The sequence below is a fragment of the Ornithorhynchus anatinus genome, chromosome 9 (assembly GCF_004115215.2).
Source record: "Ornithorhynchus anatinus isolate Pmale09 chromosome 9, mOrnAna1.pri.v4, whole genome shotgun sequence".
NCBI lineage: Eukaryota > Metazoa > Chordata > Mammalia > Monotremata > Ornithorhynchidae > Ornithorhynchus > Ornithorhynchus anatinus.
Genome location: NC_041736.1, coordinates 21,286,681 through 21,305,336, shown reverse-complemented (window position 1 = coordinate 21,305,336; position 18,656 = coordinate 21,286,681). Strand labels below are relative to the sequence as shown.

Genomic DNA, 18,656 nt, shown 5'->3' with positions numbered 1-18,656 from the left:
GGCTCAATAAAATCCTACAGAAAAATGATAGTCTTCATGCACACCAAGCTAAAACATGCGTTAGCAGGATGGAATGCCATTGCCAAAAAGATCCAGGGTGATGTGAGCTATAAGGGGAACGTTCAGGAGCCGATGGCATTGTGTCATCAAGCAGTAAGCGGCAGGGGAAGGTACACTGTAACAAGAGGAGGTGAGATACAGCAGCAGGTGAAAGAGGCAGATATGATCATCAGATCCCCGGAATTCCATCTGCTGTATCCCACCTCTTGTGATCTCAGAGAAGGCCCCGCAGAACTCTTAAGGATGGTGCAAGTAGAGAAGAAATGGGAGACAGGAAAAGTGAAGGCAAAGAGTGAAGTCAGGGCAGCCCAAATCAGGAGGAAATAATGTTGACACAGTAAACCGTAAACTGAAGAAATGGGACGATAAGTGGGAACCGGAAGTTTTTTAATCAAAAGTGTGTGTACAATGGAGTTCCAATACCGTGGACATGCTTCTGTTTATTCCAAGCCATGTTTATACCACTTATCTCATTTTTTCTCACAAGATCCTTGTGAGGTAAGAAGAGACAGATTTCTATCCCTATTGTGCAGCTGAGGAAACTGAGGCACTGAGAAGACCGGTGGCAGAGTGGGAACTAGAACTCAGGATTCCTGGGGTGGGCCGAAGGCAGGTTCACTCCTTATTTCTGGATGGCATTTGAACAGATTTACATAAAGGTCAGAAATGGATCCTGTGTTCACTGTTCCTTCCTCCTCAAAGCAAAAAAACAATTTTACAACGTTGAATATTCAGTAGCGAACTTAAGGTTCAGATTTACCCTAGGGTCAGCATCGGAGCAGAGAAAGAAAAGCTGCTATAGAGTCACAAATATAATTTACGGTGGCTCTTTCTTTCTCACTACCTACAAAGTAACTGCTGTGCAAACTACAGTCAGCCCACTGGGCTTTCAAACCTAATGGAAAAATAATTGTAAGATTATATTTTCAGTGCACTTAGCATAAATAAGGGATAGTTGTTTTGCTTTCTGTTTTGAAATGCAAAGTACAGGCAAATGGGTAAATTCCATGTTGGCCATAATATTTGACATTTGGGCATTATTATTTTCATCAAACCTAGAATACTTAAAAACATTAAGCAAAGTAAAAAGTGTTCTATCGTCATTATTTGTACAGAACCAAAAATACACTGGCTCTGAATAAAACAGGAAGTCAGGTGTCCTTCCCATTAGGGCAACCATTGTATTTTGCCAAACACAGTACTTAATATGAGCCATGTGGACTATGTACAGTTTTTACTACGAGGTACTGAAAATAATCAAAAACAACAGAATTTTTGCCATGGAGGGAGACAGAATCTTTCAAGTAGTGAAAATTCTTCATTGACTTCTTGGAAGATTGGTGAGAGAGTTTCGGAGTAGTCATAGAAAAGCCAGATGATGTGACCGTGATTTATCACAAGTGGCGAATCGCTTATCTTTTTCCTGAATTTTGGCCTGTGCTTTTTTTTTTCAATTTCACAGAGACAACTGAGAGGGCCCAGGAATTCTTTGACAATATATTTTTGACTTTGAAAATCAGTATGATGGGTTGTGTTTGCTTCTTGTAGACAATAAACAATGAAAAGAAGCTAATCTTCCTCTTGTAGTCATGAGCAGTAGTCATACAATTCTATAATTGCCAAATAACTCTTGTAAAGATAATAATAGTAATAACTGTGGTATTTGTTAAGCACTTACAATGTGCCAGGCACTGTTCTAAGCACTGGGGTGGATACCATTTGGGTTGGACACAGTCCCTGTTCCACTTGGGGCTCACAGTCTCAATCCCCATTTTATAGATGAGGTAACTGAAGCCCAGAGAAGTGAAGTGACCTGCCCAAAGTCACAAAGCAGATGAGTGGCAGACTCAGGATTAGAACCCATAACCTTCTGACTTTCAGGCCTGTGCTCTATCCACCCAGGCATGCTGCTTCTCTGATCTAATTTGCTGGAAAACTCAGTTCTTTGGCTGCCAAATTTCACCCCAGTCCATGATTTTATGTGTATTATTTTCATTTCAAAGTAAGATACATTTCCTTACAAAATTTTTGAGGAGCCTTGTGTCTGTTTTCTGTTTAGCAATCTGTTTTATTTGGTTCGTTTCAAAGGCCATATGTACACATTTGCATTTGATTTTATTAAACTGAAATAGAGGGAGGATGCAGTTATTCACTCTTACCCTTGTAAATTTGGAAATGTAATGAGTATTGAACTGTAGGTTTTCTCCTGACACTGAAAAAAATCATCTTCACAATTACACGTTAATGGAATTTATAAACTATAACAGGGTAATAGAACTAAAGTTAATGTCTTTGAAAGAGAATTGATGTGAGAAAAAAAAATTAGCTTAGATGTCCATACATTCAAAATATGTTTTTCATGATAAAAATGACCAAGTCTTGGACTCGGAAACAGTTTCACTAGTAAAAGTTGTTTACTGGAAGGCAAACCAAAGGGCACAGACTCAGAATGTTTGCCAGGACTATGAAAATATTTGAAATAATGTTGCAAGGTGCCAATTAGGACATTCAACAGGATAAACCTCTCTTTGGAAACTTTGGAAACATATACTTGGAAACTCATCAGTTTAAGTAAAAGACTCCTCTACTGAGGTGCAGTTTAACTATTTTAAAAATCGCAATGCTCTGAGGAGACACTGACATTAACGACCAGTAGTCTTTTTCCTTGGAAAAGAATTTATTTTTCTACCCTACCTGCTCTGCTATACCAAGCAACATTAGACCCCTTAGTGTGTAATTGTCCCTAGATTTCAAGCTCCGCTAAATTGCAAACTTCACTAGATTCAAGCCCCTTGAGGACAGGGATCTTGTCTCTACTGATTGCAGTCTCTTACAGTCCCTCTAGATTGCAAGTTTTTGTGGACAGGGAATGGGTTTACCAACTTTTGTTTTACACAGTTGCAAGCTTTTAGTGCAATCCTCTGCACACAGTCAGTTCTCAATTATACAGTTGACTGATCGATTGGTTGACTGTACTAACTTTATGGACTTAAACTGTTTCTAACTTTAGTTGGCCTGTCAGCGGTGGAGGATGGTGGGAGACGTCTGAAACCAACTGCTAAACTAGAACTTGTGACCTGGAGGTTAGGAAGTGATAAAAGCCAGGACTATTCAGCAGAGAGAAAATGAAGCGCACCAGTGGCTCTTCTACTAAGGAGATGTAATTTTCTTGATTAAGGGCTTAGTACAGTGCTGTGCACAAAGAAAGCACTCAGTAACCATGATGAATTGATTGAACCAATGTACCAAACCTCAACTTGCCCCTCAGCTTGACTCTTCTGCCTTCTTCCCGACATCTCCAGTGCCAGCTTGTTCCTTTCAAATCCCTTTTTCTGTTTGATAAGGAAACTCTCTCCACTGGTTTTCAGTTTGATAAGGAAACTCTCTCTTTCCCGAATCATTTCCTTTGCCAGCTAGGGAGATCACTGAAGCAAGCGAGGCCAAAGGAGAAGGCTGGCAGGTTTGATAGCCCCTTCTCTTGATGACCTCAAGAAAATTACATCTCAGTGTAAGAGCCACCGTTGTGCTTCATTTACTCTCTGCTGAATATGGCCACAGTGCCGGCTTTTATCACTTCCTACCTCCGGCTCCCGGGTTCTAGTTTAGCAGTTGGCTTCAGGCGTCTCCCACCATTCTCCACCGCTGACAGGCCATCTAAAGTTAGAAACAGCTGCCTGAATAATGCCACCATGAGCAAATAACTACAGCATTGAGTTCCACTAAATGAACAGTCTAAACTTTTGTGGAGTCTGTGGGGCAAAGTTTTTACGCCGTGTTTAGAAGTGAAGAAGTGCTTAGTGAGACAGTGAGCATCTCACTGGAGAGGGTCGGGATCTAATCCTCACCTGTGTCCTCTTTCCCAGCGCTTAATACTGTGCTCTGCACATTATGTGCTTAATAAATACCATTCCTATTATAACTAATGAGGTGCTAATGAGGTGGGATTTTTAAAGCTGTGGATATCGGAGAGACCTATTCCATACCAGGTTGGCTATCCCATTTCCTCTGATATCCTTGATAGTTCCAGGTTAGGGGTAGTGAGTGGTCCAAAATTTGAACTGCTTTTCCCTTGGAAGGAGAGAGAAGAGAGATAACAGCTGCCGACCTTTGACATATGAGCTCTCTTGCATGAAAGGAGATCTCTTTTCACATAGCCAGGCTGCCATGAAAACACCCCCCTCTCCTGATAAATCATCTCCAGTGTAAAAGCTTAAACTGTGAAGTAAACAAAAATCAACTCATAGTCATTCTTAATTAGCCCTGAACTTTTATCTGATTTAGGTTTTTCAATTTGATCCATTTGAAACAAAAGACTTATGGCCAACACAGGCATTTCCCCTATCAAAATTCAGGGTTCAAGTGGATTTGTTCTTTTTTTGAAGAGGGTCAAGCAGTTTTAACTATTTGGAAAAGAATGCTATAGACTGAAGGCAGTCTTATGGGATCTGTTGAATTGTTTCTTTAGCCGGCGCCTTTTGCCACAGAAAATGCATTATTTAATAGACTCACTATTGATACAGTTTAAGAACTAAAAATTATGTCCATTAGTAGCATATTATAAATAGATATTGCAAGCATAATTGCAGAAAAGGGGGAACTAACCACCTTTGGGAGGCCCACTGAGGTCATGAGTTCTAATCATCTAATCTGCTGAGTGACCTTGGGCAAGTCGCTTCGCTTCTCTGTGCCTCAGTTACCTCATCTGTAAAATGGGAATTGAGACTGTAAGCCCCATGTGGGACAGGAAATTTGTCCAACCCAATTTGCTTCTAGCTACCCCAGCATTTCGAACAGTGCCTGGTACACAGTAAGCACCTAACAAATGCCATAGTTATGATTGTTATTATTGTGTCCTCGATGCACTTGGCAATTCGTTAGATGAAAATGGGTATCCTTGGAACTGATATCTGGCCACTCAGTCCCCAAAGGGAATGAAGCTATTTTGCCCATCCTTTCACATTCTTCAACAGCTGTTTCCATACTAAATCCTCCAGCTCTTTCATTTTCAAAGTATCTTTCCATTACATATTTCATTTTGTCTTCACAACATTCCTGTCAGGTAGAGGCTGGTGTTATTATTATTCCCATTTTATAGGGGAGAAAACTGAGGCCCAGAGAGGTTGTGATCTGCACAAGATTGCATAGCAGACTAGTGGCAGGGGTAGAATTCGACTCAGTTCCCAACCCCATATACTTCCCAACCCCATATACTTGCTACTAGACCAAGCACGTTGTTATTCAACATCGCATAATTGCAAAATTACTTGCTTAAAAACAGTTCAGCATATGTATAGTTGCTTCAACTGCTTTAAAAATATTGGGGGAAAATTTTTTTCAGGTTTTTCCACTGTTTAAATAAGTTTCTCTTCTTACTCCTGTTAAATTGCAGCTCAGAGAGTCTTTCAAAGACATTAAAAAGAAGTTCAACAACTTGAAATTTAATTACTCTAAGAAAACAGAAAAGGCCCGGAATATGAAAGTTCTAAAAAACCAAATTCAACAAGTTGATATGCATGCTGAAAAAATGCAGGTAAGGTGAAAACACACTGGCTGTCATTTTTCAACTGCTGCGTATTTTTCCTTTAAAGTACAGACTATTTACCACTGGGCATATTTATGGGGCAAAGCTGAAATGAAAGGGCCTGCAGTAATTTAGTCCATTTTATGGCTCGCAAGTTAAATGTACACTACCTGTCTTCACAGTGAAAAATATAACTTCGAAAACAACCAGCAGAAGAAATGTTCTTGTGGACTTATATCTGCTTAGCAGTGAGTTGAAAATATCCAAAGAAAGAGTCCCTAGTTTTTCCCAGCTTTTTCAGTAGTTTTTCTCTCAATCCATCCTTCTTGGTCTTATTTACCACAACTGAATATAAAAGGATTTTTATCTTTTTCAGGCTCTGAAGAAGAAGATGGAGAACATCACAAGTAAAATCTCCAATTCTTTAATAAGATGTTCTAAAGTTTGCATCCTCTTGGAGTCCATAAATGAATTGCAGAGACAAGTGGGTGAATTTGGCCGAGGTGTAGAGGATTACAAGAAGAATTTAGATATGACGGAGCAGCTTCAGGAGATGGTGGAAGAGGTATGGCTTTAACACGGAAGCCCTTTCTGCTGTTCAGATTAGGATGGATCAGAGTAAGAGGTCCATATTCAAGACTTTATAGTAAAATCTCACAGTCACTTTTTTTGGTATCTATTAAGCGCTTGCTATGTGCCAGACACTGTACTAAGTGAAGGTCTAGATCATGTGGGACACAGTCCATGTTCCACATGTGCAGCGTGGCTCAGTGGAAAGAGCCCGGGCTTTGGAGTCAGAGGTCATAGGTTCGAATCCCGGCTCCACCACTTGTCAGCTGTGTGACTGTGGGCAAGTCACTTCATTTCTCTGTCCCTCAGTTCCTTCATCTGTAAAATGGGGATTAAGACTGTGAGCCCCACGTGGGACAACCTGATTCCCTTGTGTCTACCCCAGCGCTAAGAACGGTGCTCTGCACATAGTAAGCGCTTAACAAATACCAACATTAGTAGTATTATTATTATTACTTTACAAATGAGGAGACTGAGGCCCAGAGATGTGAAGTGACTTGCCCAAGGTCACTCAGTAGACAAGTGGCACAGTCAGGATTAGAACCCAGATCCTTCTAACTCTCAGGCCCGTACTCTTTCCATTAGGCCACTCAGCTTCTCTTTTAAAATCACTTTCTAAATACGGGCATGGCCTAGTCCATAGAGTCACTGTAGATGGCCAATCGGGATAATTCAGGTCCCATCTTGAATTTCCTGGCCATTGTATTGGACCTGTTTGCCATCCAGGCCAAATTAATTTTGGACTTGTAGCATCACTGTCATTTAATATGGAAAGCGAAGTAACCCTTTGCATTATTTTAAATTGAAATAAAATCTGTGTCCACTCTGACTAGAGAGAGCTGTTAAGTTTAGTCTAGGACGACAGTGACAAGTTTCTATAAATGAACATGCTACAATGCTTTAATCTCAAGAGGGTTTTTGATAACCCATCATAATAGATAGACACGCCCCACTTAGCTTCAAAACCTTCTTTTCTCTCTTCATTTTTTCTTTAGGTATTTGACATTCATTTCTCACAAATAAAAACCTATGATTTACCAAGATCATTTTTCTCTAAACTTCATTCCCCTAAAGATACTTGCTTCTAGGAGGTTGGTTTGGGCCACCACAGTTAAATCAGAATAATTGACATTTTTTATTTCATAATTTAATTTCTAGTTGCAGCTAAAAAGTGAACTGTTCAGATATTTTAATCCTCATGGAGTTACATTCACTTTTGCAAGTTGTTGACTTGTGGTTAAAATACTATATATCATTTGTATTTTTCTTACGCTGTGCCTCTGTAGAGGAGAGAGACTTATTTTTCATTTAAATGATGGTAGAAAGAGTTTTTTCCCTGCCATGTAGGCAAACTATTAATAAACACTTACATAAATCCTTAAGATTCTTCTCTGTAAAACGACGTCCCACAACTTTGGAGTCTTTTGCTTTTAGTGCAGTTAAATGTGTGACATTAACATTGCTAAAACTTCTCCTCCTTCTACATGTAAATTAGTTGATAGATATACTGCCGCCCAATTGAGTTTATTTAAAACCTCTCTCTTTACAGTGTTTCTTTTCCCTATCTCTCACCCTCAAAAGTGCTTCTGTTCTGTGTCACATTCCTTTCGTCACCGGTATTTATTTTTAGCAATGAATTGTGTTTGAATTCTCCATTGTCCTCTGAAAATATGACTGGTATCTCGTCTGCATGATAGGGCAAAATACCTTTAAATCATGGAACTTTTTTTTTGTTCAGAGACTAAGTACCATTTTTATAAAATAATTCATTTAAATACTTACTAGAAATTCAGTTTGACAGCGTTTCCTTCACGCCCATCGCCACATTTCAGTTTACTTGGTTTTTGATTCTGAAGCTAATGATGGGAAGTTTATTTTCAGTAACACATTCAGATAAGATGCCTGGAAATTGAGGGTGAGCCTGAGAATGAACTCAATAATAAATGCAAATAGATTTGCATCGGTCTGCAATTTTAAAGAAGCAGCGTAGCCTAGTGGAAAAAGCATGGGCTTGGGAGTCAGAGGACCTGGGTTCTAACCCTGGCTCTGCCTCTTACCTGCTGTGTGACTTTGGGCGAGATACATAGCTTCTCTGTGCCTCAGTTTCTTCATCTGTAAAATGAGGATTCGGTACCTGCTCTACCTTTCCCTTAGATTGGGAGCCCTTTATGGGAAAGAGATTGTTTCCAACCTGATTATCTTGTTTTTTCCCCAGCACTTGATACAGCAGTTGGCATACGGTAAATAGTGAAGAAACACCACAGTTAATCTGTTTGAATCTCCTTCCACCCCATTTCACTCAGTGTCAATTCTGGTATGACGAAGCAAGCGCTACCGTTGTTAGAGTCGGGAAATACTCCGTGGAGTGCAAGACCCAAGAAGCTGTAGAAATCCTCTACAAGCAATTCAGCAAGTTTATAACGCCTACAGTCCCGCAGCAAGAAGAAAGGATCCAGGAGATCACTGATCTTGCTCAACGCTTATACGGTGAGCCCTCTTTGGATGTAGCTAGTGATGAACCGTTGAATGACTTGCAACTGCCTCTCATCTTGCAGAGGATGTGGCGACTTCGAGCCTTCAGGCTTCCTCTTTGACATTCATTTCTCACAAATAAAAACCTATGATTTACCAAGGTTGTTCCGAGAAGAGGTGAAAGAGAAGAGCTAGCATCACACAAAAGCAGTGGATAATAAATAGTGCACGGAGAAAATCCTGCAAACCTAAACCACAATCTGCTGGGTTTCATCTGTTTTATTTTAACCTCTTTCTACTCTACCTACTTTTCCTCTCCTCACTCACCTCCTGAACTTCTGCCATGTTTTTTGAGGAAGCTGTTGTTCCGTAAAACCAGACAGTTGTGAAAGAGGCAGCATTCTGGATCAGACCCAATGAGCGAGTGAGACGTTATAGCTTTTTAAGTTCCCAAGTCTACTGAAATAGAATGGGTCTTGGAGTCAAGAGACTTGATTTCTAGTCTGGACTCTGATATTGGTCTGTTGCATGACCTGAAGCAAGTTACTTCACCTATCTGTGGTTCAGTTTCCTTCCTTGTAAAATAGGGATAATGATAATTGTGGCATTTGTTAAGTGTATCAAGCCCTGTACAAGGCCATTGGAATTGATTCAAGGTAATAATAATCCCACACAGAGCTCGCAGTCTAAATAGAAGCTAATAATTGAAAGTTCATTTTCAGTACACATTCAGATAAGGTGCCTGCAAATTGAGGGTGGGGCGTGGGAATGAACATAATAATAAATAATACTAATAAATCAAAAATGGATATTGAATCCCCATTTGTCAGAAGAGGGAACTGAGGTGCAGAGAAGTTGAGTGACTTGTCCAAGTTCACCCAACAGACAAGTAGCAGAGTCAGGATTAGAACCCAGGTCCTCTGACTCCCAGGCCCGTGCTCCTCCTACTAGACCACACTGCTTCTATATGTAGTACTTTCTATATATTATGGGAAGCAGCGTGGCTCAGTGGAAAGAGCAAGAGTTTGGGAGTCAGAGGTCATGGGTTCGAATCCTGCCTCTGCCACTTGTCAGGTGTATGACTGTGGGAAAGTCACTTCACTTCTCTGTGCCTCAGTTACCTCATCTGAAACTGAAGGGATGAAGACTGTGACCCTCGCGTGGGACAATCTCATTACCCTGTGTCTACCCCAGTGCTTAGAACAGTGCTCTGCACATAGTAAGCGCTTAACCAATACCGGCATTATTACTTTCTATATATCTAATAATGCCTACCTTATCTTTACCTTAGATGGATGTTGTGTGAATAAAGTGAGATCATTGTTGTAAAAGCTCTTTGGACAAAATTAAAGTGCTCTACAAATTCAAGGTTTTGTTATCCATATGGTAAATCAACCCCACTAGTCCCTGTGGTGTTTCATTCTCAACATTTTCTGGCCATTTGTTGGTTGAGGCCAATTACCTTCTTGACTGAGGCCAAGGTGATTATTATTATGATACTTGTCAAGCTCTTACTGGGTGCCAAGCACTGTTCTAAGCACCCTTCTAAGTAGATACAAATTAATCTGGTTGGGCACAGTCCCTGTCCCACAAAGGGCTCACACTTTGTCCCCATTTTACAGATGAGTTAACTGAGGTACAGAGAAATGAAATAATTGTCCTGCCCCAGTTTTTGCTCTCTTTTTTTTCCAGTCATTTTGGGGAATGACTTATCACGGCACAAAGGAGGTAAAAGCATAATGAACAAGCCCCAAGAGATGGAAACTATTACTCCTAACTGTGGCCTTTAGTATGCATTGTGCTTCTTTGTAGAGGTATTTTGCTTTCTCCCCAAATACAGGTATTGAAGATGGTCAGAAGTATGTTGAGAAAATAAAGGCAAAACATAAAGAAGTGCTTGAATCTGTTACTGAATTATGTCGATCCTTAATGGAACTTGGAGAAAAGCTGAAGGTAATTTCTCCTTCTCAGAAATATGTATTTTTTTTAAAAAAATGAATAAAACGTGTTGATTATTGTCTGAGTTGAAGATGCTCTCATGGAAATTCTCAAGGGAAATAACGTGCATAGTTGGCTCACAGCTTTCCAGAGTCATTATCTGGGGAACTCCTATAATTCTTTTCCATCATATTAAAAAAATATTGCTAAGAATGAGAGCTGAACAAAATTACATTGCCATGTTTATCTTTTTCATATGTCAGATGATACCAAAGTATTTCCATTTTAAATAACCATGCCCCATTTCGTATTTTTAAAGGTATTCTTGTATTGTATTTCTTATTTCACATTTGGAATATCCTTTTTTTTGCCTCGTTATGGACTCAGAGAACACTGCTGTTGGGAAACAGCAAGACAGAATAGCCTAGTGGAAAGAGCTACCTGTAAGAGACTGGATGAGTGTGTCCTGGGAACTCCCTGATTCCATTCCTAAGAGATGAAGTGCAAAATCTTCCTTCTCTTCTGTGTTAGAGGTGCCACTGTCACAGTGAAACTGGCCTCATAGATTTTTGGGGTCACGCCCAGTCTTACTCATCCCTGATCTCTGACAAGATCCAAAATGGTGGCTTTCCGTTCCGTTACCTCTTTGAAACCTGTGCGCTCTCTGTTCCCATAAAATCTCTAACCCCTGTTTGCCCCCACAATCAAAATATGGAGCTAACACATCCATGCTTCTCTAACAAGAATACGGACAAGAAAAGAAAAGTGGACAAGAGTTCCTCAAGGAAAGGACATTTTTGTTTGTCTTCTCTGAATAGGAGATGACGATAACACCTTGTGAATTATGGTCCCGCCCTTCGGAAATAGAGCGAGAAAGGGTGAGCAGGATTTCACTAGTTAGGAAGAAGGTCCGTGTGGCCCTAAAAATAGAAATTGTTTTTCTTTATGCCATTGAGGGGGCATGCATGCTCGCTAACCTTGCACTGGCACTGTCTTCTCCCACCTCAGGGAGCCAATGAGCCCCCTGAGATCCTGCCTTGCCTCTCTTACTGTCTTCAGCAAGCCATGCTACCTGGGATATGGCCTTATAAAGCAACTTATGATGCTTGTCTGTGAGTAAGGAGAATAAGGAACGATCTTTGTAACATCCCATAATGTCTCCCTGGAAATACCAGGAGAAAGGACTAGCTTTGCATTAAAAGAGACATAAACAGTGTGGGGGAAAAAAGAGCCATCATTCCCACTGGAAGCACATTTTAATCGAGAACAGGACCGTTAGCGTGGGTGCGGAACATGGAATCTAAGCGTGCTCTAAATGAAAAGGTATAGGGGTCATAGATATTTGTTATCCGCAATCTCTTGTTATAGCACAAACTGAATTTCAAGCACTTGGGAGGGGGAGGTAATCGCAAAGGTCAAAGAAATGTGATCCTTGACAGGCAATGTGATCCTAGGGCATGCCTTTCCTGAAAGAGACCAGAGGGAAGAGTTTTCCTTCTGCTCTCTGGCCAGTCTTTCTCGGTCTCTTTCAGGGGCTCCTCTTCTGCAGCTCATCCTAAAATTTGGGGTAGTCCTCAATGTTCTGGGTTCTCTACACTCACTCCCTTGGAAGGCTCATCTGCTCCGATGGCTTCTGCCACTACCTCTACATTGATGACTCCTGAGTTGATCTTGCTATCCTTCAACCTTTCCCTCATCTCCAATTTTACATTTCCTCTTGCCTGCAAGACGATCTCCATATGGTTTTTCTGCCCATTACCGGAAGCTTATTTTCCCTCCTAAATCTTCTCCGGCTAACTTTCCTATTTACCCTTTTCTGAAACCTGAGCGTTATCCAGGATTCTTTACTCCTTTTCAACTGTCCCCTCAGTCTGTTGCTAATTCCTTTCAGTTTTTCCTCCACAATGTTTCCCCATCTTCCTTTCCTCTACATGTGAATGGAATTCACCCTGAACTAGGTATTCTTTTATATATCAGCTTTATCACTGTATCACCCTCTGGCTCCTTCCCACTCCAGTATGCGCTTTACTTTGCTGCTCAGATCGATTTTCTAAAACGGAATTCTGCCCGTCTTGTCGCTCCTCAGAAGCAGCCAGTGACTTCCCATTCATCTTCATGTCAAGTAGAAACTCCTGACCTTTGGTTTTAAGGCACCTCTTCAAATTTGCCTCTTATCTATTCCACCTCCTTCTCTTACTATAGCAGACCAAACACTCTCCCTTCATCCCAAACTCCCCTCATGGTGCCTCATCCTTGACCTCTCATCCACAATCCCTGCTTTGTGCCTTTCTTCCTCCTAGAACTCCCTTACCATCATATCTTCCAGTCCCTAACTCTCCCCATATTCAAAACTCTTCTGAAATCCCTTTTAATTTTTCTTCTCCCCGGGTTACATCTTCTCGATCACCTCGGCACTTTTCCACCACCTTGTTTATTTGCACTCATTTTTCCACGTGCCAATTTATATACTGTTGGAACATTCCCTCCCCTTATATGTTTATGATTTTATCTAATAATGATTCTGTAAATGTTTTTTCTGTCTTCCCAGCTAGATTATAAACTTATGGGCAGGTATTATATCTGCTTCTCCTACTATCTTCTCCCAAGTGTTTAGGGTAGTAATCAATCATGGTTTGTGATGGATTGATCTACTGTTTGAGGAGCAGGTGAAGTGGAAAGGAAGAAGAAGCAATCATGGAGAGGGCCAAGAGAAAGGGGATGATAAGTCCTTCTGGACTTCATTCCACTGGACCAAAAATACTCTGTGGGTCAAATCAGATTTACTTTGAACACACTGTGGGGCCTGGTGCAGATGAGTAATTAGTAATTAATAACTAGTTATTTATATTAATGTCCAAATCCCCCTCTAGACTGTAAGGTCACTATGGTTAGGTAATATTCTACCAACTCTTACTGTGTACTCTCCAAGTGCTTAATACAGTGCTCTGCACACAGTAAATGCTTAATAAATATGACCGAGTCCGGTAATTCATATTGAGTCCAGCCAACTTTCCAACCAAAGTTTGGAGTCTTCCTGAGTCATGGCTCTTTTCAAGGGCTGCCTCCAAGCCCACCGCAGTGTCAGCTCGAACAAGAGTTTCGTCTGCATCCTTGCCGTCTGGGGTTATAACCGTTTTGGTGCTTTTAACCAGTTGTACTACCAACCTTTAGTCTTCCCAAGTCCCTCTGCCAACCTTCAGCCCATTTGAAGACTGGAAATGGAAGCGAGTGATGCCAAGGACATCAGTGATGCCAAGGACAACCAAACCACTGATGGATTTTCAGAGGTCCCCTAGAAGGGCAGTACTGTGATTGGTGACTAAAGATACATGAACAAGCATCTCAAGGATTTTTGTTCCTTTTCCTAGGAGCCAAAGAAAGTGGCAGACATCCCCGGTGTTGGTGAAGGTTTGCTTTCCCTGGATGTAGATCTGTCATCTTCTGTCCAAGAGGAGAGCATTCACACCCTGCTCCTCTCAGAAGAAACTCCCTCCGGGGAGGAATACGAGTGCATATCACCTGACGACGTCTCTCTGCCACCTCTTCCTGTGTCTCCTGAATCAAATCCCATGCAGGGGGGAGGGGAGATCGAGGGTTCGCCCTCCTCTAATCCTCACAGTCTGCATGTCCGTTCCTCCAGCTTGCAAATGCAGATCAATGCTGGCAGCCAAAGAGCGAGCGATGAACCCCACCTCTCAATACCCGCTGCATCTGCCGATCTTTCGGATGGCGGCAGGGAAACCGTTTCGACTCAGTTTGAGCGGTCCCCGCGCCTTGCCGCAGAACATTTCCCAAAATTCAAAGCAGGATGTCGCTTTACATCACTGGAATTACTGGAAACCAGCAGCGCCTCCGGCACGATAAAGGCGAAACCTTCAGCTAGCATGATGAGTGAAGTGCATGAGACGTATATGCAGCGATACCATCAAGTTCACACAAGCATGAGTAAAACCCAAGAACGATTGCATGATAATAATAACTTTACTAAAACCCAAGATAGGCTGCATGCGTCCCCAGGTGCATTCCCCGGTCTCGGGTTTCGAGCAGACACCACCAGAAGTCACCAGAGCCAGATGGTCAGCCCTGAAGAGATTAAAAGTGCTTCAGAAAAGAACAGCCTAGTCAGTCTTTCTGGCCGGGCGCCTAACTTCTCCAAAACCCTATCTAACGCAACTGTCGTGGAAGGGTCTCCCGTCACTTTGGAAGTTGAAGTTACAGGATTTCCAGAGCCTACACTGACATGGTGGGTAGCCTATAATGAGAAAAAATAGATAGAAATAAATCACTTTGCTGAAACTATAATTCTGGGGACACTAATAGGAAGTCATTTGGGCTGAAAAAAAGGCCACACTGCTTCTCATGCCTGCATGGTTCTTTATAGCATATAACCCCAACTTTACGGCACCATCTCCCTTGCCAATGACGAGGCTGCTAGTAAATTTCAGAGAATCCATCGCATCAGTCAATCCTTTCTTTACAAAACTGAAAAAGCTAAATAAAAGTTTTTCATATTCTTTTTCAGTGGAACATTCCATATCTCCAAATCATTTTAGTTGTGAGTTTCCTCTTTTAGAGTTGACTGTCTAGGTCTGACTAGTCTGGTACTATTTCCTACTATCCATCTGTTTCCAAAATGGTGGATGTTTGATTTACCATTTAAAGCACAAGGAAAAAAAATGCAAACAGTGGCATTTTCACCCCCATATTTTTTACCTTGCCTCACAATGAAGCACCAACACACTCTCTCCTATAAACTCATATTTGGATTTTGTTTGTTTTTTTTCTGGATTTTTGTGAGAGGGTGATTTTCACAGATAAGAAAGGTAGAATTAAAAAAAAATATTGATTGTCTTTAACTTTTTAAAAAAGTGTCTGACTACTGATGGGTGGCAATATTATTTCTATGCTGGCCCTTCGGTAGTCTCGATTTTTTTTTTAAATAAACAGTAAAATATTGGTTAAAAATCCATTTGATTTTCCCATTAAATCACCTTCAATGTCCTAAGATAACTGGTGATTCGGATTTTTTTTGTCAGTTTATAAATTCTTCCAGGTTGAGAATAAATAGGTAAAGATAAACTAGTGGACTTTGCATAGAAAATGTTAAAAATAATGAACCTCCCATAAACACTTTTTTTGTATAAATTTTAGTTAATTTTTATTTACCAAATGTTTTCCCACAAAGGTGCTTTAAGCTGTGGACTGTCAGCAATTATTGAAAGTATTTATGAGATGTTTCTCTCTCTGGTATATAAAAATGAATTGCATAATAGTAATAAGGTAGTCAGTTTTTAATCAGTATTTTTTTGCACTAGATAAACATGAATCTCATCTTGACAAATTTAAAGGTTATTTAAAATCTAAACTTGACATTAAATATTAGTGTAACCCAAAGAAACATGTTGTTTGAGTTTTCTACTTTGATTTTTCTAACACTAGAAAAATTAGTATTTTTCTAAACTTCCCTATATTGTTCAAAGTTACATAAAGGCACAAAAAGATGAAAACCAACTAAAACAGAAGGAACTGTCAAGTTCGAGACTAAATGGGAGAACTCTCAGATCAACACTCTGGAATTTTAAATACCAAAGCCTCTACAGAAACTGTAATTAGGCCATTGATTTCTAGCTCTATTTGAACTATCACTAGAAATTGAATAATTAAATCTAACCCTGTGAGAATGTACCCTAATTTGGCATTTGTGTTTTGAATGTAGACATGCTAACTGGCCATTTTGGCGTTATCCTAATACTCTCTGAAGATCCAACCAAATGATAGGGGGCTCTTGAGGTATAGCTGCCCTGGTGCAGTTAAAACAAGCTGCTTCTCTCTGGTTTCGCTTGTTCCTCTTCTTCAAACCTCCAATCAATCAATCAATCAATCAATCACTCAGTGGTATTTATCAGAGAAGCACCGTGGCCTAGTGGAAAGAGAACGGCCCTGGGAGTCAGAGAACCTGGGTTCTAATCCTGACTCCTCCACTTGTCTGCTGTGTGACCTCGGGCAAGTCACTTAACTTCTCTGTGCCTCAGTTTCCTCATCTGTAAAATGGGGATTAAGACCATGAACTTCAAGTGGGACAGGGACTGTCCAACCCTATTATCTTCTGTATACCCCAGTGCTTATAGTACAATGCCTGGCATGTAGTAAGTGCTTAAATTCCTCAGTGAGGGAGTATTTACTGTGTGCAGAGCACTGTACCAAATGCTTGGGAGAGTACATCATGATAGAGTCAGTAGACATGGTCATTTCGCCTGCTTTCACCTCGGCCCTTCCACAGTTGTACGTTCGGAAACTCCTCTGCATGTATGGGAGTCCCCAGTAGCGCCGACGTTCTTGCTAATATTGTACTTGTTCATTAGAGGTGAGAACTGCATTGAAAATATGGGGTGGAGGGAAAATCGTAAAGTGTTGCATCTAGATTGGTAGCGGTTGTTTTGAATTCAGAAAATTCTGACTCTCCAGATACTGATGGAATCCTGATGTGCTGCTGACTCTCTACTTCAGGTACAAGAAGGGCCAGAAACTGTCTTCAGACGGGCACTTAAAGGTTTTGCAAAAGGAGACAAAGCACACTGTGTTCATTCGGGAGGTGTGTGAGACAGATGCAGGCCTCTATGTTGCTCGAGCTCAAAATTCTAGCGGCACTCTCTCATCCAGTGCCATCCTCCGTGTGACAGGTAACGACAGGCCACCCATCACAAGGATAGACTGGATAACTCTGCTTGTCGTCTACGTTAGCGTATCACTAATCTACCGGCTCCTCACATAGTAACTAGAGCAGAGGCACCGATCGTGTTCACTCTCACAAGCTGAGAGGGTAGTGAAGCTATTTTTCTAACCTGCACCTCCCACCAAGTGTTTCCTCGTGTTTATATTCCCCCTCTCTGGACTTCTGCAAATGTTGCTTGTCCTGTTAACTCCTGCACCGTTTGATAGTTTCGATGGTATTTGAGCAGTCCCAGAGGGCTCTGCTCCGCACTCTAAAGAGGGATGTCTTTTAAAATTTCTAAATCCAAATTGTGCTGGGAACTTTACACGCTCAAAAAGGGATTTAAGTATATGGAGTGGGAAAACTCAATATACTGTCCCTTCTGGAATATGTACGTTATTTGATTTTGAATCCAGTCGATATCACGTGTTCATTTAAAAACATCTCTCTGTAGGGTGCAGAAATACTTGCTCAGTTTTGATTGTTGTTTGTTGGTGTTTCATACTTACCATAGTCTTAAACTTCTACCATTACCGATCTTTCTGAATATCAAAATGTACCTCAAATGGCAATCTGAATCCATTCCTTTTGTCTGAGTTCACCCAGTGATCTCCTGATAACAGGGATGAAATGAGGGGTGAGGTAGGGATTTGCTTGTCCCATTGAATCAGTCAATCACTGGTATTTATTGAGAACTTACTGTGGGGAGAGCACTGTGCTAAGCACTTGGGCGAGTACGATACAGGAGAGTTGGTAGACGTGATCCCTGCCCACAAAGAACATACTAGACTAGTGTGTCCACTTTTATCCCCTACGTTATAGGGCTAGGTGAGAAAAATCCAGTATCCCCCAGAAAGAGGTATTTTGAAGCTGTCAGTGTTCACCTTGGTGCCAGAATGTCCCATCTGTTAGTATCAGCCTTATGGCATTGGCTAAGTCACCTATTTTCTCTAGGCCTCGGTCTTACCATCTGCAAAATGGGGTTCATTTTCTACCTCTTGGGAAAGTTTAGGTCCTTTAGGACTTAGGGAGGACTTGTACAATGGAAAGCACAATGTAACTGCAAAGCATGATTACGATAGTTCTGATACTTCTGGGGCAGTGAAATTTTCATCATCTATAGATGTCCTGCATAATCATTTCGCTTGATTAGAATTCCCTGTTTTTAAAGTTGAGAAAATTGAGAAGGAGAATGTTCTTTTACCTAGCAGCCCCCAGTGTTCATAGGAGGAAGAATAAGGGATTTTTTTAATTAATTGGGAAATTTTCACTGCCTAATTTAGGATCCTCTATCTGGAGATTAAGAGATCTAAAGGGAAATTCAGGAGAAATGATTAAATGGTGTTAAAGAATAGATAATACAGCTCGGGAGATAAGATGTTG

The 18,656-nt window shown here is 40.9% G+C and overlaps 1 protein-coding gene across 1 annotated transcript in view; it reads left to right on the top strand.

The window, feature by feature from the left end:
* Window positions 1-18,656, top strand: part of CCDC141 (coiled-coil domain containing 141) — a 133,040-nt gene that overhangs the window by 100,515 nt on the left and 13,869 nt on the right. Inside the window, exons 18-23 of the mRNA XM_007671284.4 lie at window positions 5,450-5,590; window positions 5,958-6,146; window positions 8,455-8,638; window positions 10,464-10,576; window positions 13,930-14,804; window positions 17,069-17,241. Coding sequence (XP_007669474.2) covers window positions 5,450-5,590; window positions 5,958-6,146; window positions 8,455-8,638; window positions 10,464-10,576; window positions 13,930-14,804; window positions 17,069-17,241 — 1,675 coding nt within the window. The remainder of the gene's footprint in view (window positions 1-5,449; window positions 5,591-5,957; window positions 6,147-8,454; window positions 8,639-10,463; window positions 10,577-13,929; window positions 14,805-17,068; window positions 17,242-18,656) is intronic.